The 26,376-nt window shown below is 43.3% G+C and overlaps 1 protein-coding gene across 2 annotated transcripts; it reads right to left on the bottom strand.

Moving 5' to 3' along the window:
* Positions 1-7,477: 7,477 nt before the first annotated feature.
* fam20b (FAM20B glycosaminoglycan xylosylkinase) lies at positions 7,478-25,588 on the bottom strand. Of its 2 annotated transcripts, XM_029707417.1 has the most exons (10): positions 25,446-25,588; positions 21,558-21,986; positions 21,217-21,464; positions 20,917-21,003; positions 20,685-20,794; positions 20,310-20,481; positions 20,027-20,218; positions 19,844-19,874; positions 9,415-9,474; positions 9,177-9,265 (listed from the first exon to the last, which is right to left on the bottom strand). In XM_029707417.1, exons 2-9 carry the CDS (start codon positions 21,684-21,686, stop codon positions 9,451-9,453), a joined length of 993 nt encoding a protein of 330 aa, XP_029563277.1. In that variant the 5' UTR covers positions 21,687-21,986; positions 25,446-25,588; the 3' UTR covers positions 9,177-9,265; positions 9,415-9,450. The 2 variants fall into 2 exon arrangements, with proteins under 2 accessions (XP_029563276.1, XP_029563277.1); XM_029707416.1 differs by lacking the exon at positions 19,844-19,874 and having other exon boundaries at positions 7,478-9,265.
* Between the last annotated feature and the right edge of the window lie 788 nt (positions 25,589-26,376).

Raw genomic sequence — 26,376 nt, 5'->3', positions numbered from 1 at the left:
TGAGCAGGCTCCTCATAGCCTCTCGAGCCGCTGGGGGCGATGAAGCCCCGCTGCCGGCTTCTTTTTCTGATGGCCTGTCAGCCTGGTAGCCCGCTCATGGTGGTGAACAGTGCTAGCATCGTCCCCCAGGAACAGCCTATCACTGGCCAACAGGGAACAGCTGTCATCGCCATCGACGCTATCAACCTCCTGATGCAGGGCATGCGCCCTCCATTCAAGGTGGTCCCAGCGCTCCGACTCCTGCCCCTGTCCAGGACTGGCAGCATATGGGCTCTGCCTCCGGCCACATTTCCTGGGAGGGGTACTGGGCTCAGTAGAGTGACTAACAGCTCCCTGGCGCACCACTCCTGAGGGAGGGAGCTCGTCCCCAGCCTGAGCCTGGCCGACCCACTCGCACATGGATTCCACCATCACACTTGTCACAAAGGGAAGCCGTAAGCTCAGTCAAGCCAACAAGGCCACGGAGCAGGGATCCGACGCCCCGGGAGAGCTTATGTCATGACCCACTTGAAGGAATAGGAACCCGGTGAGGGATAAATGACCCAATACCTCTGCAAAAAACAGGGAAGACCCGTGTGGGAAAAACAGACAGACAAAGAAACAGCAACCAGGTAATGGATTTGATTTATTTGTTTTTGTTTTAGGCCAACTGCAATGTTATCTAGCCGGTTTAATATCCAAGCAGTAGAAACAGCACCATATGATGGAGTAACTCCGTTAAAGAACTCCGAAGTTAATGTCTCAATGTAGTGGAAAGCCCACCACAATACTCTTACACTCTGCAGGAGAAAGAACAAGAGAAAAACCCTGCAGGGTAATTAGCAGAGAACCTGCGCCTTTGGCACGTGGAACAGCATGTTAAAGAAATTCACAATACACACATACACAACTTGCCGACTGTCTTGTTCTAAGGTAAATTACAGTTTGTGGCAGCAAGAGCCACCACACTAATGGATGCACATGGAGTCGTAGTGTAACGCTAACGAAACACAAGTAGGACAAACCACGGGCGGAAGATACAGATCAACCACGAGCAGCGATTGGAGCACTCAAGAGGAGGGGCTGGCCATTTAGCCAGCTGCTCCAGGCTGCAAACAGCCAGTGAGTATACTTCCACACAAGACATTACACTTACCAGTGACTTACCAAGTGAACTTCAGAAGGTTTGTACCTCAAACCATACAGACGTCCGCTGAGAAAATGAAAGAGAACGTGCGTTGCGGCCATGGGGTCTATATATAGGGGCGGACCCCAGCCGTGACACAGGTGTACACTGGAGTAAATCTGTAAATCCTCACCTCGGATGTATCCCTCCGCCGCGGAGTGATACCAATATATTGGAGTGATCCATATAGTGAAACATAACAGTGCGGCGCTTCAGACAAACACACAAGGTAGGTTAAATTATATGATTATACTCTACCAATACTTTGATCGTTATTCTAATAATATATTTCACATTGCTAGAGCATGTACGTTTAAATGGCCAGCTTTATACACGGTATAAATATTGTTGACAAGTTACATTGTTTTAGTAACTGGCGTGCGCAACAAACACTAGACTTTGGCGCCTTATGTCAAAGTATTGTTGGCAAACGGAATACACTACTCAAGCCAACATTTTCTTTGGTTCAGGATTCTTGATTCTTCTTCTTCAGAAGGACAATAAATTGTCAGACAGGGCTCTTCCTGTATGGAATCTTCTCAGGTTTTGGCCTGCCGTATGAGTTCTGTTATACTCACAGACACCATTCAAACAGTTTTAGAAACTTTAGAGTGTTTTCTATCCAAATCTACTAATTATATGCATATTCTCTGGGCAAGAGTAGTAACCAGTTTAAATCGGGTACGTTTTTTATCCGGCCGTGCAAATACTGCCCTCTAGCCCCAACAGGTTAAGAACACATTCTTATTTACATTCTTCTTATTTACAAGGACAGCCTAATGCTTCCTCCCCGTCAGGGAATTGAACCCCGGTTTCCCGCGTGCCCTCCCCGTCTCTGGTAATGCCAATATGGAAGACTATAGAATGCTTCTCAAAGATGCCTTCTGGTGGTCAAACTAGCACTAACTTGCATTAACAGAAAAAATGTCTGACAATTAAATGATGTGCCACAGAATGCTGCGGCAGTCCGCAAGGTGTGCCGCAGTATGACACAGCTTTTAAAGGAGGAACCACTGTATACATCGACTTGAAATCACTGGCCACTTTAATAATTGGACCACTAGTCACTTTAATAATGTTTACATATTTTGCATTACTCATATGTATATACTGTATTGTGTCCTATTCTACTGTATCTTAGTCTATGCCGCTCTAACATTGCTCATCCGAATATTTATATATTCTTAATTCCATTCCTTTAGATTGTGTTTATTGTTAGATATTACTTGTTTAGATATTACTTGTTTAGATATTACTGCACTGTTGGAGCTAGAAACACAAGCATTTCGCTACACCCGCAATAACATCTGCTAAACACGTGTATGTGACAAATTAAATTTAATTTGATCACATCAACAATCTGCATAGGTAGCTTTAGCTAGCTAGTTGAAATAAAGGCATTAGGCATCTTGTGGGGTTTATGCAGTATACTACATGATGCTATCATTAGATTCCTTACATTAAATACACTAACGTTAGCAGCTAACGTAGCGGGCAGGCTAAAAACGCATCCCAACAATTACCTAACGTTACCAGTCTATTAGAATGGTGGCCATTTTGGCGTCACTCTTCCACCTTTCAAAATTAATTCCAATGTTTATCCGGTTTCTGGATTGGTCATGAGCAATCTTTTTCTTGCTCCTTTTTCTGTTTTGGGGTTGAGTTGATTCAGAACCGAGAATGATGCTTGTCGGCTTTGTTTGTTTCTGTTGAACCTAATGTTAGGTTGCAAGTGATTTCACTTCCCCTCCAGCTCCGGGGCACCAGGGTCATTCGAGTAGACGAGATTAGCGCAAAGACACACCTTGTCCAGAAGACCAAGTGGCTCAGGGCTCAATCATCTTGTTTCCGTTCAAAGTAAAAATACTAAGCAAGAAGTGGGTTGGCATTGGGTCACCCACAACCTCTGGATTCCTGCTTTAAAGGGGCATTCAGCAGTTGAAACAATAACAAAGCGTGTCCCCGCCTCTGTTTCGGTAAAAAGCTGAGGGATGGGGCTGGAGAAATGTAACCACTCTCAAATTCATAGACAGAGCTATGGATGCAAATGATTGTTTTAACCATGTTTTGAGGCTATATTGTGTTGGTTTACATTTACTTGTTTACGAACATTTGAGTTCTGATGGGTTACGACAGTTGAGCTAAGCTCATGAGGTATTAATAAGTTATTTTCTTCAAGAATCAATGGGTACATACCATGAAACCAAAATTCTATGTAGCAACTGCAGATTTCCCCTTTAATGGTTAAAGGTTGCGAAAAAGTGACTACTGGCCAGTTTACATTCATACCAGGGTCCTGGAGAGCTGCATGGGCGAAGGCTTTTGTTCCATCCCAGCACTAACACAACTGATTCAGATTATTCAGACTCTCCACTTCTCTCTACATTGGACACAGGTTTTTTAAGGAACCAACCAGAACTGCAAGTGGGAAAACAATTTGATCCACATGTAGAAAAGACTATGTGAAATAATCCACTGGTTAGCCATAGTTAGACTGGCTGACCATTTAGGAGAACTGAGGCCTTTTTCAGTAAAAAGCAACATTTTACTTGAATCTATGAATCTATAGGTTCTACGAGATAACTATCCACAGACTGTCAGTTTCATTGATTTTAAGCATAAACTGCAGCATGGCTACTTGCTGTTCTTTTTATAGCTACTTCAGGAAATAACAGTGCAGTACCACAGTAAACATAGACCTTTACAGCATTTCCTGGAAGAGTGAACACTGCATCATATTCTGTTAATGTTTACACAAGTTATATCAGTTTCAGAGATAATTGATTGAGATTTGACACACATAAATATATAAAAGCATTTTTTAAGGTGTAAAGTGACAGACATGTAAGGTCACAGTAGTGTCATTGTGTTCTAAATATCACACACTAACACACACACACACACTTATTTTTTTAAATAAGGCGTTGATTTTTCCTTTCTGATGAAGCTGGGAAACTCTGCGGTGGGCCGTGCGTCACGATGCGGCCTCTTTTCCACCCAGTCCACACAGCATCTCTTACTGTGTGTGTGTGTTTCCATGTAATCCACCGAACATCTTGTCTATCTTCCTCACCCTCCTCCTCTTACACGGTTGCCTAGGGATGTGTTTTTGTAAGGGTCCATTTGCGGCATTTCGATGTCCTTTTTTTGTTGCTCTCGCTGTCTCTCTCTCTCTGTCTCTCTCTTTCCGTTGTGACAGTAACATCACCCTGTCAGAGGCAGCAGACCCATCTTCACCACACGGGTCAGCTGACATCCTGACATACCACACTACCTGTTTATGTGTGTGTTGTAAGGCCTTAACCATAAATAAAACCTGTCTCCCATCCGGTGCTGGCTCCAGGCATAAGCAGTAGTTAATACAATTGCAACTCAGTCAGGGTCTCAGTTTACTGTTGAGAGTTAGAATAGAAGAATGCGCAAGGAAGTTCGAAATCTGGTTCTTCATCAGCAATTTTTCGGTTGTTATGTCAGTCCCTGACGGTCACTCAATGAGCAATGTGAGCTAACACATTTTAGATTGGTTAGTCTAGCCAGCAATCTAAACTTGTAGAAAATCATGGCCAAATACCAACCGCGTGCCCAGGGGCCCTGACCTCCAGGGGACCCCCATTGATTTTTGTTAGTCACTCTCACTCAGATATCATTAACATGGCATAAGTCATGGCAAAATGTCTAGAATTGCAGGAAATTAGATTTAAACTGCAAAGATTTCTCTACCCCCAATGTCAAAATGGGTAGAATTTCAGGGCAACCAAATCTCGCTTAGGGCCCCCAAAAGGCTAGGGCCAGCACTGCTCCCATACCAGGCACTAACCAAGCCTGCACCTGCTTAGCTTAACTTCAGTAGAAAGCCGGGCTTCTATCTTACCCTCAGTCCAGACTAAGTCACTGTTTTCCCCCTGATCTAACCAGTCTTTCAGAGGTACAGTATGCATTTACTGTGTTAGAGTTTAACCATCATGATTGCATTTCAGTGTTCTCATGATGGCAAACACTGCAAATAATGAATGACCGGACTCCAACCAGGTTGATCATTAAACAAAGGACCTCTGAGCTGAGCCGGTGTAAGGCTTGTCTGTCTGTTTTCCAACACCTCTGATAACAGTGTGCTGACACAGCGAGAGCTAAGCTGCTCAGTTACATGGTTTTGGCCCTCATCTACTGTTCCCAGCAATCACACATGGGCAACCACCCACTGACTTGTGTGTGTGCATGCATGCGTGTGTGGTGGTGGTGTGTGCATGACTGCATGCATGTGAAGGTGAGTAAAAACCTTTATATATATGATCTCTGGTAAATACCCCTCCAACCCACAAAGCAGTAGCTCCCATTAGGGGCTGTACAGCAATTGTAGTTGTGATATGTTTAATCAGGATGGGATGTGGTGACAGATGAATCACTCTCACACAATCCGGTACCATGATGATTTCTCTCTCTTCTCCCATCTCTTATAAAAATGTTTCCCCTATTTCTCAATCAGTGATGCTGATTAACAGTCAGTGATTTAAGCATCAAACAACAGCTTGAGAGATCTGCTTCCAGTTAGCTGGTTGATATAGGTCAGACAGAGAGAGGTTGGTACTGCATGTCTGGCCACGGTCTATCAAACAACTATTCTCTTGAAATCCCCCAGGTGGTAAAAATATTGCACATTTTTCCAGAGGACCTTTTACTTCTGAGGTCCGATATGCAGGTTAGAACAAAATGCATCGACTGTCCACATTCAAGGTACAACGCATTCAGAACAGTTGGACACAACAAGTCTTCAGGTCTCAGGCAAGGTTACTCATCATCATCATCCCACTAGCATCCAGAAGTTCACTGAACCACCTAGTGTAACAACCACCTTGAGCATAAAAGTATACAGTGGAGTGAACTTTGGGATGTAGGGTAGAGTTGAGTGTTAGTGCAAGAGATCACACAGAAAACCCCCACCCTCACAGTAATAAAACAGACATGGAGACATTTGAGATGGACTTTCTGTCACAGGGATAAACTTATCTGGAAGAGCCCACCTACTGTAACCCCATACATCCCCCCCATCTGATATCGGTGTGTGTGACATGTTTTTGCTGTCGCTGACTCATAATGAACCTGAGAAAGTGAATCAAACAAAAGAGCGAGGGAGAGAAAGAGGGAGAGAAAGAACATGAAACCAAGCATCTCTGTAAACACGATTCCATGGAAAATAAAGTGTGTGTGTGTGTGTGTGTCTGCGCGTGCGGGTGCTATTTTGGCACGCAAACAGCTGAGAACTGGTATAAGTGGAAATTATGGGTGGATGCAGGTCTTGCTGGATCTGATTCACATACAATCACACATGGGGAGACACCCGAGGACTGTATGTGCATGTTCCTTCCACTCTGATACTGGGAGACCAGGCCTGACTCTGGGTATGAGTGGGCTGTTATCACACATATCAATGGTGTGTTTGCCATCTTCCACCCAGAGATGGAGAGAAGGCCCATTCTCCAGTAGTGTTGTCCAGGGGACTCCCCTCTGTATGAATGTCTGTATCTGACAGCTGCATTTCAGCTCTAACACGTAAAGTGAGGTTTTTACAGTTAGCTCAACAAGGAATGACTTACCGGTAAAAGACCCCCTTTGTTACATTAATAACCAGAACATGGACTGCATCTGTATAAATGCCATAATTAAAGGGTTAATAACACCTATCAAACACAAACAATGTTCTGGCCAGCCAGTCACAGGAGGAACTTCCAGAGATCAGTCTGATTAGAAACTATAGGTCATGAGGCTACCACCACCAGTCATCCCACACACACAGCCTTTCATACTGTTTTCTATCCTCTAGCCATACATCTATGATTATAAATGTATCTCTCACTTTTAATCTGTTACCACCAGGCTATGCCACAGATGACCTCAGGCTGTTTGTGCAAGATAGTAAAGAGAGGAAAAGTGGCGGCATCGGTTGTCCTGTCTGGTATGTCTGTATCTAGAGGTTTCTACTGTATCTAGAGGTTTCTACTGTAGTGATCTGGCTCCCTCTAAAGGGAGGAACAGGAAAAATCGAAGTTGTTGCAAATAGAAAGAGTAACAGTTGATAGTTTGAGCATCTTTAGACTCTCTATATAGGAGCATCTATACAAAAGCATGTACAGATAGATGTAAACTCTTAATTTGACCAGTAAAATTGAGCTACATGAAAAGTGCAGGTTCAGTAAATCATGAATCTCATCTGCATTTCCTACAATGCAGGAAAATTCTTAGTAACAAGTGTGATAAAATGAATATCCTACATCTGTATAAACCACCTTTTCAAGAAAAGCCAATTGAATAGGAGCCATTACTTGTTTTTGTTTTATACAGAACACTGAAATACAGAATTAAAAAAATTCATTTTTAATGTTGAAAACATTATATACCTATACAGCCCCAAACTTCCCATCTTCCCCCTCCCTGTCCCAAATTATCTCTTTAAAACATCAGTAGCATACTCAACTACAGTATGGCACCACCTACACCAGGTATAGACAACTAGATACAGCTGCTGGACGATTCTGATTGGAGCAGATGGTCGGGGGGGGGGGGAACATAATAATGAACACTGCACATTGACCACAACTAAGCTCAAAGAGACTATTTGAAAATTAGTTCATACCTTGATTAGATTGACACGATAACATCTTTTCATTTGTCAGAATATTTGGGAACAGATTTCCTAAATTACACAATTTCTTTGCAGGATTCCTGGTGATTGACACAGTTGTTTTTGACAAAAAACGGATTGCAGGATGTTTTTGGGTGACCGACTCCTGCCCTACACTCATGCACACACATTCAGGCACGACACTAAATTAGGTTCATTTAATATTACAATTCTCATAATTATACTCTCTCAGTAATGCTATTCAACAGTTAGTTATGTACACACTGGTAATGTCTCAAAGGATACTCTATTCCCAAAATAGTGCACTAGTCTTGACCAAAGCCCTAGAGTATGTAGCCAACCTTTAAAACCTCATAGGCCAGTTTCTTAGACCCAGATCAAGTCTAATCCTGGACTAAAAAAGCATGCTTAATGAACAATCTCTATTGAAAGTGCTTTTAATTCAGAAATTGGAATAAGGTCTGAGAAACTGGGGCCAAAACTAGTGCAATATATGTTGAATAGAGCAGCATTTGAGACACATCCAGTCAGTTCGCAGATTCTGAAATTGCACACAATTCCCTCCCTATACAGTGCAGTACTTTTGGCAAGAGCCTTATGCACTATATAGGAAATATGGTGTCATTTTGGACACAGTCACATCTGTTTGTCAGTCACAATCAGACTGACCACAAAATTCCCCTTGGTCATTTAACCAGTCTCCCTCTCCACTGTCTGTCCAGTGGATTTCGCTGGGAGTGTTGTGTCCACATGGAGTGGGGTGCTATGGCTGTGTGAGCGACGCCTGCTATCCTGAGTGTCGCTGGGTTGAGTCCTATGGCTTTGGTTCCCTCGTTATTACTGGACGAGAGAGGGAGGGTTTGGCACGAGGTGTGTGTGCGGAAGGCAGAGGAGAGACATTGGGGATACAGTTCCTCAGATATAGATCCCATTAGGTTCAAGTGTTCTAGTGTGGAGGGAAACAGTTTGTAGAGGACACCACTTCCTGCTGCTGGAGTCATTTCCTGTCCCATTCTGGGAAACCCTGAGAGGAGGGGGAGTGTGGAAGGGGGTTTATCATCCAGCTCCTCCTACCATGACTCAACCCTCTCTTTCGCTCTCTGGGTGAGACAGCTTCTCCTTTCCCTCGTCTCTCCTCCATCCATCTATCCCTCTCTCTCTCTTGTCCTCCACAAGGGATGGGACTGGTCTCTACCCCCTTCCCCCCCATCCCTCTTTCTCCTGTCCTCCTTTAGGAGTGTGGCAGGTTCATGCGGTCCTCTATCAGTGTGTTGTCAGGGCCCTGTGACTCCACACACTGCCGGATGGTTGCTATGACACCAGACAGCCGTCTGTCCAGGGCGGCCAGGTGGGGCTCGGCCAGGACGGGGTTGATGGGGTCAAAGGTCAAGGCCTGCCTCATGGCTGAACTCAGAGCCCCTGCCCTCAGCAGGTTCAACCTGTTCCACGTAGACATACGCACCCTGACAGATGGAGGGAGGGAGAGGTGTAAGAATGTAAAGATATGAAGAAAAAAAACAGCTCATAAACACACCGCAGAAAGGAGAAATGGGTCGTGATTACTGACAAATGTTGGTATTTTCAGTGTGTGTGTGTGTGTGTGTAAACTCACATGCAACATTGATACAGAGAGGCCAAAATGCTTCTTTCATCCAGAGCTGCATTCCCAAAACTACAAACAAGAAGAAAACACAGTAAGATTGGTTAGACACTACGGATGTGCATCTCTCCCTTTCAAGACGATTCGATAAGTATCTAGATACATGGGCTCCGGTACAGGAACGATACATTTTGGTTTGAAATGATTCGGTAAGATTTGGTTTGATTAGAGGAACAAATCAATGCGATTCAGTTCAATGCATTTGTTGCATAAACACATTCATTTTCCACTCTAAATTAAAATCTGCTGCTGATGAACCTTATGAGCTGGGCCTCTCTGAGCTGGACTTCTGTGTGTGCGTAAATTATGTATATGTCTGTTATATGTAGGCACCTGAGCTGAGCCATAAGGGAAACTGGGCATCTACCACCCCACTTTCAGTTAGGGGGGGACAAAGTTATCTTTTTGTCCACCCACCACCCATTTTTTAATTTTTTATCTGAAATCACCGTCAACCACTAATTCATTTGTCATTTTTGAAGATTAAATGTGTTAGAGCTAGTAATGTATAAATACTTATTAACAATTAGCTATGCTATAGCCAATGAATATACAGTGCTACTTTGGATTTCATCCCAGTCTCATAAATCTAATGGTAGACTATTTGGAAATTTTGACACAGTGAGCTTCACTTCTTCTCCCGCTTTGACCATGCAGTGTGGGTAGCAAAAGTGATTGCTGTATTCGATATTAAATGATCAACTTAACCCGTGCTTAATTAGTAAAATCGGGAGGAGCAGGAACAAAAAGTGGGCGAGAGAGGGGGGTGACCTGGGGAGCTCGGAGGTACCAGAACGCATTTAAAAAATCATTGCATGCATATCATCACATTTGCGTAGTGGCATAGAGTAGAAGCGCTTACAGAAGTTGCACACACGGGGGAAAATGTTAGTAGCCTACGGACCATGAAATATGTGGCCTTTTATAAACCCATTTCATGCAATTCTCTGTCATTTTACATGACTGGAGACTTTGATAGAATCTTTAATACCACACAAATGATCGAAATGACACTGACAAACTGAGATCGATAAAAATGACCTTGTCTTGAATCCATCAATATCCTTGGCCTAGGTGTGTGGAGACATATAGCAGGCTACAATATGAGGAGGAAATTATTGTCCTAAAAATGCTTTCCAGTTTCACTGATTCCACAAATGATGCGCACCTCACTCGCCGGTGATGCCAAAAGCCTATCCGTTTTACTTTGTAAAACAATATTTGGAAGTTGATGAGATATTTTGGTAGCCTACAACAGATAGATTATAGTCTTCTCTTTTCAGCAGGAGCAATTTGCTTTCCAACCTGTGATTTCCACAATAGTATTTGAAATATTGGGAAAGGCCTGTTGTCTGCATGCTGTTCACTGACAGATTTGCATCACGATCCCAACTGTAGGCTAGGTTGGTAGGCTATGCCTTGTTATTGGGCATTTTCATGGTGTATTAGGCTATTCTGAATAATTACATTTCTTTATGAACAGATGTAACCAATGTGAAATGGCTAGCTAGTCAGCGGGGTGTGTGCTAATAGCGTTTCAATCGGTGACGTCACTCGCTCTGAGACCTTGAAGTAGTTGTACCCCTTGCTCTGCAAGGGCCGCGGCTTTTGTGGAGCGATGGGTGACGATGCTTCAAGGGTGACTGTTGTCGATGTGTGCAGAGGGTCCCTGGTTCGAGCCCAGGTAGGGGCGAGGAGAGGGACGGAAGCTATACTGTTACACAGACAGCAGTAATTCTATAACTTTGGCAAATGTATTTTGTTGGGTTCTGAGAACATGAAATATATTTATTCATGTCACTGAGGGAGAGAGGGTAATCTATAACGTTTACATATCAGGCATCCTATTGAAATATTGAGTGCCAGGAAGCGATCACGAGGAGAGAAAGCTTTGGATTAGGCATCAAAGGGGTTGAAGTCAGGTCAGCTTAAGGGAGAAGGAACGGTTTATTACCCTATCACTTCGTCTTCCTGTTGAACCATAAAAGATGTAAGGGCTGGAGAAGGAGTGCATCTAAATTGGAGTATAAATAGATACACTTGTGTTGGTGAAAACATGTTTTGTCTAATGCAACTGTATTGATCCTCTGGGAAGAATAAACTTGGTTAAGCTTTCATAGTGTCTGAGTTTTTTTACTCAGAGAATTAGAATCTAACAATTTCAAGTGATCAGGGCTGCTGCAGCTCCTCCAGAACCCGCACAGCCATGATTCTACAAGGAAATAAATGATAAAGTGCAACGCTGGAGAGATGAGTTGCAGGCTCATGTTGACCAGAGCAGAGAGAGAAAAGTTATAGAAAGGGAAACTTTGAGAGATAGTGTATGTGAACTTCGGACTTCAACCCCTAGGTTGGAGTCATTAAAACTCGTTTTTCAACCACTCCACAAATTTCTTGTTAACAAACTATAGTTTTGGCAAGTCGATTAGGACATCTACTTTCAGCATGACACAAGTCATTTTTCCAACAATTGTTTACAGACAGATTATTCCACTGTATCACAATTCCAGAAGTTTACATACACTAAGCTGACTGTGCCTTTAAACAGCTTTGGAAAATTCCAGAAAATAATTGACTCAAATTATGTCAATAAGCCTATCAGAAGCTTCTAAAGCCACGACATTATTTTCTGGAATTTTCCAAGCTGTTTAAAGGCACATACAGTGAATTATAAGTGAAATAATCTGTAAACAATTGTTGGAAAAATGACTTGTCATGCAAAGTAGATGTCCTAACCGACTTGCCAAAACTATAGTTTGTTAACAAGAAATTTGTGGAGTGGTTGAAAAATCGAGTTAATGACTCCAACCTAAGTGTTTGTAAACTTCTGACTTCAACTAAGTATTCAGAACCTTTACTCAGTTTTTTTGTTGAAGCACCGTTAGCAGTGATTATAGCCTCAAGTCTTCTTGGGTATGACGCTACAAGCTTGGTACACCTGTATTTGGGATTTTCTCCCATTCATCTCTGCAGATCCTTGCAAGCTCTGTCAGGTTGGATGGGGAGCATCGTTGCACAGCTATATTCAGGTCTCTCCGGAGATGTTTGATCGGGTTCAAGTCCGAGCTCTGGCTGGGCCACTCAAGGACATTCAGAGACTTGTCCCAACGCCACTCCTTCATTGTCTTGGCTGTGTGCTTTGGGTCGCTGTCCTGTTGGAAGGTGAATCTTCGCCCCAGTCTGATGGCCTGAGCAGGTTTTCACAAAGGATCTCTGTACTTTGCTCCTTTTCATCTTTCCCTCGATCCTGACTAGTCTCCCAGTCCCTGCCACTGAAAAACATCCCCACAGCATGATACTGCCACCACCATGCTTCACCATAGGGATGGTGTCAGGTTTCCTCCAGACGTGACGCTTAGCATTCAGGCCAAAGAGTTCAATCTTGGTTTCATCAGACCAGAGAATCTTGTTTCTCATGGTCAGAGTCCTTTAGGTGCCTTTTGACAAACTCCAAGCGGGTTGTCATGTGCCTTTTGCTGAAGAGTGGCTTCCATCTGGCCACAACCACAAAGACCTGATTGGTGGAGTGCTGCAGAGATGGGAGAACCTTCCAGAAGGCCAACCATCTCCACAGAGGAACTCTGGAGCTCTGTCAGAGTGACCATTGGGTTCTTGCTCACCTCACTGACCAAGGCCCTTCTACCCCGCTTGCTCAGTTTGCCTGGGAGGCCAGCACTAGGAAGAGTCTTGATTGTTCCAAACTTCTTCCATTTAAGAAAGATGGAGGCAACGGTGTTCTTGTGGACTTTCAATACTGAAGACATGTTTTGGTACCCTTCCCCAGATCTGTGCCTCAATACAATCCTGTCTCGGAGCTCTACGGCCAATTCCTTTGATCTCATGGCTTGGTTTTTGAGCTGACATGCAATGTCAACTGTGGGACGTTATGTACACAGGTGTGTGCCTTTCCAAATCATGTCCAATCAATTGAATATACCACAGGTTAGTTCAATTATTTTTAATTCATACGTGAGGGATTTCCGACTGCTCAACTCACTCAAATACTCTACTCCAGCGGTAGCTTAGGCTACTTTTATTCCGGTAAAACATTTAACTGGGCATTTTATAAAAAATAACCAAGCAAATAACATTGGTTGTCACTCAACTAATAAAGTCTAATATCACACAAGCCATTTTACAAACATTTGAAAGCTGAAGGTGATGTCCATCACCCATTTCCTATGATATGAACTATAAATCGATTACAAATTAGCAAAATGTACAATGTTACGAATTTGCAAAACTAATGTTATCATATGAATTCTAGCTGGTGGCTAATGTTAGCTGGGTTAGGGTTAAATTTAGGAATTATGTTAAAGGGTTAACTAACATGCTAAGTATACTGAAAAAATAAAACATGCAACAATTTCAAAGATTTTACTGAGTTAGAGTTCATATAAGGAAATCAGGCAATTTAAATAAATTCATTAGGCCCTTCCTTTTCCTAGTTGAAAAGTTGCTAATTAGTTAAAATGCTAAAGTTATCGGTGAATCGTTACATCGCTATTAAACACCTGCATACACACTGTCATAACACACAGTCTAGGACACACACAGCTCAGTAGATTAATCAACAGGATCAGAGGAAAAAGAGTAGGGGTATAATGGTACACATTCATACTGAACCGTTTGGTCCTCTCACTGTCAACTGCGTTTATTTTCAGCAAACTTAACATGTGTAAATATTTAAACATATATTTAAATATTTAAACTTAACATGTGTAAATCAAAAGTCACAGTCAGTATCTGGTATGGCCACCAGCTGCATTAAGTACTGCAGTACATCTCCTCATGAACTGCACCAGATTTGCCAGTTCTTGCTGTGAGATGTTACCTCACTCTTCCACCAAGGCACCTGAAGGTCCCGGACATTTCTGGGGGGAGGGGGGGGGGGGGAAATGGCCCTAGCCCTCACCCTCCGATCCAACAGGTCCCAGACGTGAGAGCCGGGCTCGTCGCTGGCCATGGCAGAACACTGACATTTCTGTCTTGCAGGAAATCACACACAGAACGAGCAGTATGGTTGGTGGCATTGTCATGCTGGAGGGTCATGTCAGGATGAGCCTGCTTGAGGGGTACCACATGAGGGAGGAGGATGTCTTCCCTGTAACGCACAGCGTTGAGAATGCCTGCAATGACAACAAGCTCAGTCCGATGATGCTGTGACACACCGCCCCAGACCATGACAGACCCTCCAAATCTCTCCCGCTCCAGAGTTCAGGCCTCGGTGTAACGCTCATTCCTTTGACGATAAACGCAAATCCGACCATCACCCCTGGTGAGACAAAACCGCGACTCGTCAGTGAATAGCACTTTTTGCCAGTCCTGTCTAGTCCAGCGACGGTTGGTTTGTGCCCATAGGGGACGTTGTTGCCGGTGATGTCTGGTGAGGACCTGCCTTACAACAGGCCTACAAGCCCTCAGTCCAGCCTCTCTCAGCCTATTGCAGACAGTCTGTGCACTGATGGAGGGATTGTGCGTTCCTGGTGTAACTCGGACAGTTGTTGTTGCCATCCTGTACCTGTCCCACAGGTGTGATGTTCGGATGTACCGATCCTGTGCAGGTGTTGTTACACGTGGTCTGCCACTGTGGACGATCAGCTGTCCATCCTGTCTCCCTGTAGCGCTGTCTTAGGCGTCTCACAGTACGGACATTGCAATTTATTGCCCTGGCCACATCTGCAGTCCTCATGCCCCCTTGCAGCATGTCTAAGGCACATTCACACAGATGAACAGGGACCCTGGGCATCTTTCTTTGGTGTTTTTCAGTCAGTAGAAAGGCCTCTTTAGTGTCCTAAGTTGTCATAACTGTGACCTTAATTGCCTACCATCTGTTAGTGTCTTAACGACCGTTCCACAGGTGCATGTTCATTTATTGTTTATGGTTCATTGAACAAGCATGGTAAACAGTGTTTAAACCCTTTACAATGAAGATATGTGAAATTATTTGGATTTTTACAAATTCTTTGAAAGACAGGGTTCCGAAAAAGGGAAGCTTCTTTTTCGCTGAGTTTATTTACAAAACAAAAAGACTAGGCCTACAGGCCATGTGAACGCTGCGTTGTAGGCCTACAGGCCATGTGAACGCTGCGTTGTAGGCCTACAGGCCATGTGAACGCTGCGTTGTAGGCCTACAGGCCATGTGAACGCTGCGTTGTAGGCCATGTGAACGCTGCGTTGTAGGCCTACAGGCCATGTGAACGCTGCGTTGTAGGCCTACAGGCCATGTGAACGCTGCGTTGTAGGCCTACAGGCCATGTGAACGCTGCGTTGTAGGCCTACAGGCCATGTGAACGCTGTGTCATGACGTTGGCCTGTGGGTAAGGTTTATGACCCCCCCCCCATAAATACCTTTCTCCCTTCCCCTCTCTGACCCTACTGAAGGACTGCTGTCCTGAAGGACTGCTGTCCTGTTAAATATAGAGAGTCTGGGAACATCAGAAAAAAATGGGGAAAGGAACCATATTTTGGTAATAAAACCAGTTGGAAATATGCTTTGGAACGTAATGAGTATGGATGTCAGTTCGGTTGTCATCTGAGACATTATGACTGATGACAGGACGACATAAACTGTACCTGGGAAAGTATACACCCTCTAGTTATCAGAGTCACATGGAATTGTTATGCAATTGAAATGTTTGATATTGAAATTGTTTGTTAGGAGATTAAATGTAATTTTAGCTTCCAAATGAGAGAATTGGGTTTTCATAAGGAAAGTGCCCTGCTTGATCAGTGGCCCAACCCTCTGAAGAGACAGGGGTTATAAACGATGAAACACCTCCTTCCCCCTCTCCACTATATAAGCCTTTGATGAAAAGATAACCACGTTGTTCCAGTACGTGAGGTCTGCAGCCTCTATGTTAGAAGGACACACATGTCAAGTACAGAACTAAGCCAACCTCGGCGTGAGCTTTGGTGGCAAATGGTATGAACTTTGAGCTTATTCACTACAGAAGTGATACTTCCTAGCCGTTGAGTTAGCAGCGGCCGCTGTAGACGTGGGCTAGGAAAGGACGGACGATGGATCCAGTCTAACAGACGGACGAAGATACCACCCCGTATCCAATTTACCACCAGAGACATTCTTCTGAGTACAGGAAGATCTGTTGGCCAACCCGGCCAGCATCTACGACCAATCTACCGAATCGCAGCTCAGAGTAAATATTTATTGCATTTTCCTTTTCCAAATGGGCGGTAATTTAGAATGCATAAGATAATGTATTTACGATAGCATAGCTGCTGTTTGTTTGTTCCTAAGTCTTCCCGCTCTTTCATTCAAGCCCAACCCCCTTTCCTTTGTGTAACCAGCCATCATGTATGACATCATTTGTATTCGGTGTATTTGTAATTCTGTGTGATTAGTTTAGGTATTTAGTAAATACATAATTAAACCCAATTTTGTATTGCTGATTCAACTTGTTAGCCAGGGTTCGTGAAGATAACCAAGAATTTACAACTTTCATTATGACTGAAAATAAGACAAGGGTTAATATTGACTGCTATCGATGTAAAATATTACAAAGTATTTTAAGAGTTTATTAATGGCTCTATAAACGTTCTTCCGTGGTGCCCCGACTTTCTAGTTAATTACATTTACATGATTAGCTTAATCAGGTAATATTAATTACAGAGAAATCATTTTATAGGTTAGCATGTCATATCACTTAATCCGGCATAGCCAAAGACACGACAGCTGCGTTGTAGGCCTACAGGCCATGTGAACGCTGCGTTGTAGGCCTACAGGCCATGTGAACGCTGCATTGTAGGTCTATGCCTCAAGTAAATCTGACTATTCCGTTAAAACAACTTGAGCCCATGCGCACATTGTAATCAAAATGTAATTCTTAATTGGCGCATTTCAAACAGTTTGAAACCTTCGTGAGGCGCAGCCGGGAACTAGTTCTGTACGGTGGCGAGTGGTGGAGTCGATAAACCAGAATTAGAGGATCCTCCATCATTTAAATCTCCAGTATAGGAACATGTTTGGCTTCCCAGTAGATTACAATGGCGATGGACAGTTAAAAATAAAACGTTAACAGTATATCACCACGCCACAAGTGTGCAATGCTGTCATCAAGGCAAAGGGTGGCTACTTTGAAGAATCTCAAAATATATTTTGATTTGTTTAACACTTTTTTCATTACTACATGATTCCATATGTGTTATTTCATAGTTTTTATGTCTTCCCTATTATTATACAATGTAAACTACAGTAAAAATAAAGAAAAACCCTGGAATGAGTAGGTGTGTCCAAACTTTTGACTGACTGTACATGGATGATTTAGCCAGGCACAAAGCCAGGCACATTTAACAGTTAGGCTATTGATTATAGACTTAAGTTTGTTTGCTCTATCGTCAATTTTTTGGGGACAATTAGGCTAAGCCCAATTCCCATGGGACTAGTATTACTAGAGAACATCGGTTATGTAATTATTACCCCAGAATGTCTGTTATTCCAGAGGATGATTTGGATGGGATTCATTTTTTCCAAACTCCCCCCCTGTAATTCTTAGTTTTTTCGCTTTAAATTTACAGAAGTCTGGAAGTTATTTTCTTGGCGTGAAGATATTGCAAGTCCAGGCGATAACAGGGCTACACTGATAACTCGAGCTTGGTTCCCAAAAACCATACCAAACCTCTGGTATAGTGTCGCCATAATGTTTGAATTGAGCAAGTGTTATGAGAATCATTAGCATATTTTAGCGATCCGCAGTAGACATCCTAAATGCCCCCCAGTCTTCAGATGTGAGCTAAACAGTGCCCTTGCACTTGAGATGCGTTTTAAGGCTATGGATATAAAAGTTAACTTATCATTTCCAAACACTTAGGTCAGTTGTATGCTGCTTTGCGATCTATTAACAGCAAGGGTTACATTAAATAGGCTCAATATTTTTTACTGATGCATTTGGCAATATTCTATTCATACGCACAAAACAAATGAACAAAAGCATTCACTTTGAAAGTTGATACAGGCCCTTCATATATAGGCTATGCGCAGCACTTCATTCAATTTATCAAAACAGTTGTTGTTTTCATGCTCAAACCGTAAGCAACACCTGTCAAACTCAGACATTTTTCTCAGAACACAGGGATGTTGATTCACACGGGACTAGTACCATCAGAGGACCTTGGAGTTCTCCAAAAAACAGTAGGTTATTCTTCTGGAATTATTACTCTCCAGCCATGTACAAATGACTGACAGATTCGGACGGGACTAAAATTACAGATGTGGTGTTTTGTGCACATAATTACATTACCCAACCTCCCCCAGTAAAACTAAGCCCGTCTGAATAGGGCTTAAAGCAAGGGCTGTTTCCTCGTCTCTGCTGCCTCCGCCGTGTTGTTCTCAATCCCAATATGCTGGTTCATTTTGCTATTATGCAGATAGCAACATAGGGAAAGGAACAAATTCTACAGCTCACTAAAGATTGTTTTGGAACCGAGGACAGCGACCATACCCAAAGCGGCAGAAAGTGCATTTGTTATAAAATAATACCAGATTTATTAGTGTTGCACCATTATTTTTACATAATATAACCATATAAAATGTCAGTATCAGTCTTAGAGTGGATTAGTCCACTGTGACAGGCGTCTTGGGAACCATAAAAAACAATCGACCAGTCAACAAAGGGGTGAGCCCTACGCTCTTTATAAGCAAACCAAAGCAGGAAGTTTTCAACCAATGCACCTTCTGTTTCACTTAACAGTGACAGCCCATCACGTTACCCCACAGTGGGAGATGTACCATGCTAAAGACATGCCCCCTTTATGAGACTCACAAGTGCGCATCTGGCACTGAAGGAGGCAGTGTCATGGTGCGTTCGTAACCAAGTGAGAATTTTCCATGACTGGGAAAAATCCACTTGAACAGCTCTCAAACTGGTAATTACTAGTGGGAAACTTGTCCATCATCCTGAGCACCAACTTCTCCCATATGGTTACCTCTGTCACCTACCTAGGAAATGGCCTCTAACAGCATTTTCAGCAGTTAAATTTAACAAAACATTATTTATAAAAAGCAAACTATTAAATGTGGTTTTTGAACTCTGTTTCCAAGCATGATCGCTGCACTTTTAGTTTATGGTTGACACAGCTTGTTGAACATTAGCCAATCAACGTTTCTCAACGAGTTCCAATCACATGAATGCATACAACTGGTATTAGGACTTCAATTTGTAAGTCGCTCTGGATAAGAGCGTCTGCTAAATGACTTAAATGTAAATGTGACAACTGGTTAATTCCCACCACCAACATGCAGCATCAGAATGGACACTTGAGAGGTCAATCAAAGCAATCCGATCACAAGAGACAATGCAGGGAACATTGTGAATGTTGAACATTATTCATTTTCGCTGTACCGAACCATAACCACAATACGTACCAAACCGTGGGTTTGGTGAACCGTTACATCCCTAGAAAAGAGGAGTGATGTGTGGGATGTAGAGATGGAGAGAGAGAGAGGTGAAGGAGAGGTCATCTTAGTCATGTCTAGAGTACCTAAATGTGTTTATACCGTTCATGTGCTAACATTAGCTACAATAAGTAGAGTGTGTATGTGTTCCACCTCTTTGCGTTATCCAGCAGAATGAGCATGCTGGCTCCTCCATCGTCTTGGAAACTCTCATAATGATGTCGGTCTGCGTTGCCAATGAGGTAATCAAAGATGGCCGTGTCGATGACATCCAGCAGTCTGGGACCAGCGTCGTACGGAGGCATCTTCTTTACCGCATCACAGTAGCTCTCATCATACTCCCACCTACACACACACACACACACACACACATACAAAATGAATACTCAAGCACACACAGTTAACATATACACAGACAAATAGTTAATACACACACCTGGCCAGTTTGCCCTCCCTGTAAGTGCGTCCCCAGGGGTGTCTATGTTTCTGGAGCGGCCAGACATCTGGCAGCCAGAGAGTTAACGATCCCTCCATGTTCTCTCCCTCCGCACATGCCGGCTCACTCTCTCTACAGTAGTAACACTTCCCATAGAAACAACTATTATTACCTATAGAGAGAGAGAGAGAGAGAGAGAGGTTAACCATTTCTATTTAGAGAGAATCCAGCCCACTGCTGCTTGAACCCAGACACAAAACATTATCTTATCAACATTTAAGGAGTGGCATACCTATACGCAAACATATTATGGGTGGGACCGAACAGAGCCCTGTAGTGTGTGTGTGTGTGTGTGTGTGTGTGCTAGCATCTCACCCTGCATTAGAAAGGTACTGAGTAGCTGGTCCGTGGCGACAGGTTTGATCTCAGTCCTCAGGTTGACAAACCTCCCTACCACTAGGGGTGCTCTCCTGAAGCCCAGGATCCTACAGCACAGACACAGGACAGACACTCAGATACAACTAGCAACACCAGTATCCAGATTCCCAATCCCGAATGTAAAATGTATATATTTATGCATAAGACCGATACGTGTGTGTGCGCGTACCTGTCCAGGTGAAAAGCTGCCACCTCTGCATTGTGTCTGTCATAACCTGCATATGGCTCTCCTTCTACCATATGGTCTCTACTATACCTAGAAAGAAAGGGAGGAAGTGAGATGGAGGGAGTGATGGAGAGTTATCCTCTTACATAAACCACCGAGTAAAAGCACTGTGCCTAATCTTACATAAAACCAGACAACAAACAGACAGATGTCAGAGTGAAACAGAGACACTCAGTTCCTGAGGACTGTTCAGCAGCACAGAACCAAAGAATGGAGTGTATATGTGTGTTTTCTCACTCTCACCTCTTGGGTTTAAAGACCACTTTCTGCCCCCCATCCAGTACTAGTAGAGCTTTGAGCTGGGTTCCCTTGTAGCCCACATCTGCTCGCTCCACCCTGGCAGTGCCCAGCGCGGTGAGGACGGCTGCCAGCTCGGGGGTCTCCTCAGGGTACACCTCCCTTGGGCCCACCCACTGGCCTGCCACCTCCCATGGAGACTGGAGAGTGTGTGTTAAACGGGCACCGCGGGAGAGAGACAGGCCTGCCTCCATCTGACAACACACATGGATAGAAACGTTCATTCATAGCCTACACACAGGCACCAACTACAATAAATACACACTGACACAAAAACACAACCCTACCTTGCGGAAGGCTCTGAGGTCTCGTCGGCTGGCTGCGGACCCCTCTCCTCCGTCCAGCAGAAGAAGTTTGGCAAGCCCCAACAGGAGTAGCACAGCAACCAGTACAACCACACGCTGCTTCAACTTCATCTCCTCTGCAACCTCAGCCACAACCCCTGACCTGTGAGTCCGCCTCTTCCCCACCTCACCCCTAGAGCATGGCACCTGCCCCCCCTCTAGTCGCTTCCCCCTCCCAGCTCCTACACACACCCTTCTGTAGGGCAGGAAGTGTGGATCTCTGTCTCACCACAAGACCCACAGCTAGACCCACAGGTAGACCCACAGGTAGACCCACAGCTAGACCCACAGCTAGACCCACAGCTAGACCCACAGCTAGACCCACAGCTAGACCCACAGCTAGACCAGGCCCCTACTGCAGCAGCAACCAGCCTGTTGGAGGTCAGAGAGGACATTAGTGATGAAAAACAGTTATATATAATATATATGACAGACATACAAACAGAAAAAGCAGGAGCCAAGATGGTGGACAGGCCGGCACATGATTGACAGGAGCATGATGACAAAGTAATGTATAATTACTGGGCTCAATTCGTAACAGATTACAACTCTAATCTGTGTCATCGGAGCTGAGAGAGACACCCATACCAAGCCAACCCTGACTGATTCCTGAATCCACACCAAGGGGTTTTAAACAATCACTTTACTGACAACATAACACCCTGTCTAACCCACTGGCTGTTCTGCCACCAGTTACAGGATCAGTTACAGGATCCATCTAGCCTATCACTCCCTGTCTTTCAAAACAACATTTGATGTTTTGATATTGGATAACACCTTGCTTGTCCTCAGACTGCTGCCACCAGTCTGTTTTGGGCTGTCAGACAGTGACCCTCGCCTGTCTGGCTCCACAGCTCCAGGCAAACAGGAATATTAGCCTGTCCTCTCCCCCAACAGAGGAGAGTTGAGCTGGGATAACAGAATCAGGACAGGACATGAAGGCTCCAAATCAGGGCTCCTCTCATACAGACCCACGTCAGTTGAGATGGATGTCAGGGGCGGAAATCCCGGGGGGGACGGGGGACACACGACCCCCCCATCCTGGGAAAAATATGATTTGTCCCCCCCAATATATCACTGAAACATAACTATGTAATTTAAACAATATTAATAATACGCAATGAAAGCAATTGTGCTGATTATAGACACTTAATAGCGCGTTTTTAAGTTTCAAAAGATTGCGACCCCCCCACTCTTTGCCTCACAATGGTTTGATCCACTGCCAGTTCCTTAGCTTGCTAGGTAACAGAGGTCGTATCTACTGTCTGAAAGGCACTCAATGCACGTAACTGACGTGAGGTTAATCCAGTCAATCGCGCACACACACTAGCTGGATATGCAGAGCTAGCGCGCAAATATTAACTATTAAGCTAGCTAGTACCTATTCCATTTATGTGGCGTCGTCAAAGATGGAATCTTTGCTATCGTCAATTTATTCCAAGATCAGCAGGCAGATGATGTAAGTTAGTGCTTCAAAGTCCCTGTGATAAGGTTAGCGATAAACTGAAATCCAAACTGAACAGAACTACACTCTCTTCTACCATTGTCTTAAATATATTTAATGGTCTCGTTGCAAAAGCTAAATTGTCGCAAGGGAACTTTTATTTATTTATTTTACCTTTATTTAACCCGGGTAGCAAAGATTATAGCAAACACCACTGAAACTGAATTGGTGCTCGCTAGCTTTGCAAATTCAGCTATTGTTGGAAGCCAGCCAATATGAAACAAACTATTAAAATGACAAAAGGTTGCAGCATATGTTGTGTAAATGGTGAACTCATACAGCTGTCAACTCTTGTCATTTTAATCCGTTTCACATTTGCTAGCTACCTTTTAGATCGAAGCCCAAATAGAATGATTGAAGATGATAGAAGCCCATCTCCTACTGTAAATAACCTAAATAAATAAATAAATAAATAAATAAATATAAATAAATAGCCAGCCAGCCAGGTAGAAAAATGGCAGAAAAATAAAAGACGGACATCAGAGTATTTTTCAATACACCAAAACGCATAGTAAGAACCCTAGTAGCCTAATATCTCAAAGACTAGTTGATAAAATGTTCATAAGAAAGAAATGAAATTCTAATGGAAACGTTTCACAATGATGTCATTAGGCAGAGCAGGCAACAGATGGCACACAGACAGCAGAGCTGGGGACAGATATGCAGGGACAGACTGGCAGAGACAGGGAGTCTCAGGTAAGTTTGTTGAGTCTTTGTTTGGCAACATTATGAAAGGTTCTCAATTTTTTTGACTTGTAAAATAGGAACATAATTGGAAAATGCCATGGATACCCCCACTCTCAACTTAAACTGGTGACTGAACTAAGATTTGTTAAAGGCAATGGTATTGCTGTTGTGATTAGTTGTGTAGTTTTGGGTACCGGTAGTTAGGAGTACAGCAAACACCTTATTTCTTTGGTTCCTCAATATACATTTACCATATTACAATGTAGGCTATGTGTTACAGCACTACTTTTGGTGTCCCCCTCAGGAATTGCTCTTGAGAAAATTTCATGTAATTGTCCCCTCCAAAGTTGATATCAGATTTTCGCCCCTGATGGATGTATTGATCGGTTGGTAATGGGTGTTTTCAGGCCAAAGATATTGATCAGACTGTCCACAGATGGGGGTTGTTGTGCTATTTAGGGCAGATAAGCAAACTGCCTGCAACATGGCAAATGAGCCTGCATAACAATGGAGATACCATATTCAGTAAGATGATGATGTAACTGTATCCAACTATCTAAGCTCTCCATAACTCAACAACGACAGATAGCCCTGCCTAATGTGAGCAACTTGTCCTTGCCAGAGCTATGTATTTATTCTAAATGTATGGCTCTGGTCCTTGCCATATGTCAAAGTGCCACTGTCAATGTCACAGAATCATAGCTAACAACAACAACTTTCCAGTCAGCTGGAGGATACAATTGCCACCATCATCAAAAACAGCAATTATATTTCCACTCAAATTAGGGCTGTCATTTGAAAGGTTATTTAGGGAGCCCAAAATAGACATGAAACGGACTTAAGAATTAATAAAAAAATACACACTATACCAGAAAATGTATGTACTAGGTAGTTAACTGAGGACAACCCGTGAATTAGCCGGCTAAGTTAAACATTAGCCATATAAGCAACCCGTGTCTAGCAGTGCCGGTGGCCACGCAGGCAGGAATGACTCGAGTTGCATTCCACACAATCGGTAATTCATGGGACCAACTACGTACACGTCCCACTACTGCGGAAACTCTACGCTAACAGTAGTTGGCTAGAAATCGCAAAAGACCCACACGGTTAGTTTGCCATCTAGCAAACGCTTTGTTGATTTTAGAATACATCTGCATCGACAGCTGCTAACGGTACCGTATAGTCCGTTTTGCTTTCGTCTAGCAATGCAGTACTAGCTAGCTAGCCGGGTGGTTAGCTAGCCGGCCAGCCGGGGGTTACCTAGCTGGGTGGTTCACCAACCGACTTGCCGGGTGGTTAGCTAGCCGTCCAGCCGGGTGGTTACCTAGCTGGGTGGTTCACCAACCGACTAGCTGGGTGGTTAGCTAGCCAACTAGCTAGGTGGTTAGCTATCCAAAGAAACGGTTAGTTTTCTAAGTTCGTTAGCTAGCTGCTACTTAGAAGTACAACCTGGCTAGTTAGTAGCTAACGTACTGATAGCTGATGAACTGCATCGATATTTTCCATATCTAAACCTGCGTTGAAAGCTGACAAGCGTGTGCTAACTAGTGAGCAAGCTAACATCAGACATGATTGCAAAGAAATGGCTGTTGTGAGGTAACGTTAGCTATCGTATGAGCAAGTCTGATCAAATGGCTTACCTTTGCGATTACGGCTACTAGGTGTCAAACGACATCAATGCAACGGTCAGTGTGTTTTCGATGTTTTGTGTGAAATTGTGTATTATTCATCGACAGGCTGTCAAAGAAATCCACTTTTCGTCAGCAACACTTAAACAGTTTTTCCGGGTCACAGAATTTTTCCAAATAAAAGTCCCCCACTTAATAGTAGAAAAGTGTCAATAACTTGTATTTATTCATGATATATGACACATATGTCTAAACATAAACCAAAGATTCATATTTGCTCATATTTAAGTACATTTGCATAAAATGTGGGTTTTAAAATATGTCCCAGTCAGACAAATGTCCTCATTGCGAATCACTGTATACAGTAGAGGCTGCTGAGGGGAAGACAGCTCATAATAATGTCTCGAATGGAGCCAATTGAACGGCATAAAACCATGTGTTTGATCTATTTAATACCATTCCACATACTCCACTCCAGCCATTACCACGAGCCCGCCTTCCCCAATTAAAGTGCCACCAGCCTCCTGTGATGGAATAAATATTGGCTTATAGAGCAAAAACTATTCTGGCTGCTGCAGTACAAGTATTGTACGGAATACTCAGTAGGTGTCATTCCATTGGCCAAAATGCAAATCACTGTATATGGAATACATATGGGTTTATAGAAAAAACTATTCTCGGTGCCACAGTAAAAGTATTGTAGGGAATACTTAGTAGGGTAATAATAGAAAAGTGTCATTAACCTGTATTTAACAATGATTCACATTTGTTTATATTTATGTGACATTTGCATTAAATGTGGGTTTTAAAACATGCTCCAAGGTCAAATAAATGCCACCAATGCAATACACTAGCTATAGTATGAATTACATATTGCCTTATAGAGAGAACTATTCTAGGTGCCAAAGTAAAAGTGGGGTTGAGATTACTCACTAGGGTTTAT

The sequence above is a fragment of the Salmo trutta genome, chromosome 22, assembly GCF_901001165.1.
Source record: "Salmo trutta chromosome 22, fSalTru1.1, whole genome shotgun sequence".
In the NCBI taxonomy this organism is placed as follows: domain Eukaryota; kingdom Metazoa; phylum Chordata; class Actinopteri; order Salmoniformes; family Salmonidae; genus Salmo; species Salmo trutta.
The sequence above is the reverse complement of the archived record's forward strand: the minus strand, read 5'-3'. Positions and strand labels throughout refer to the sequence as shown.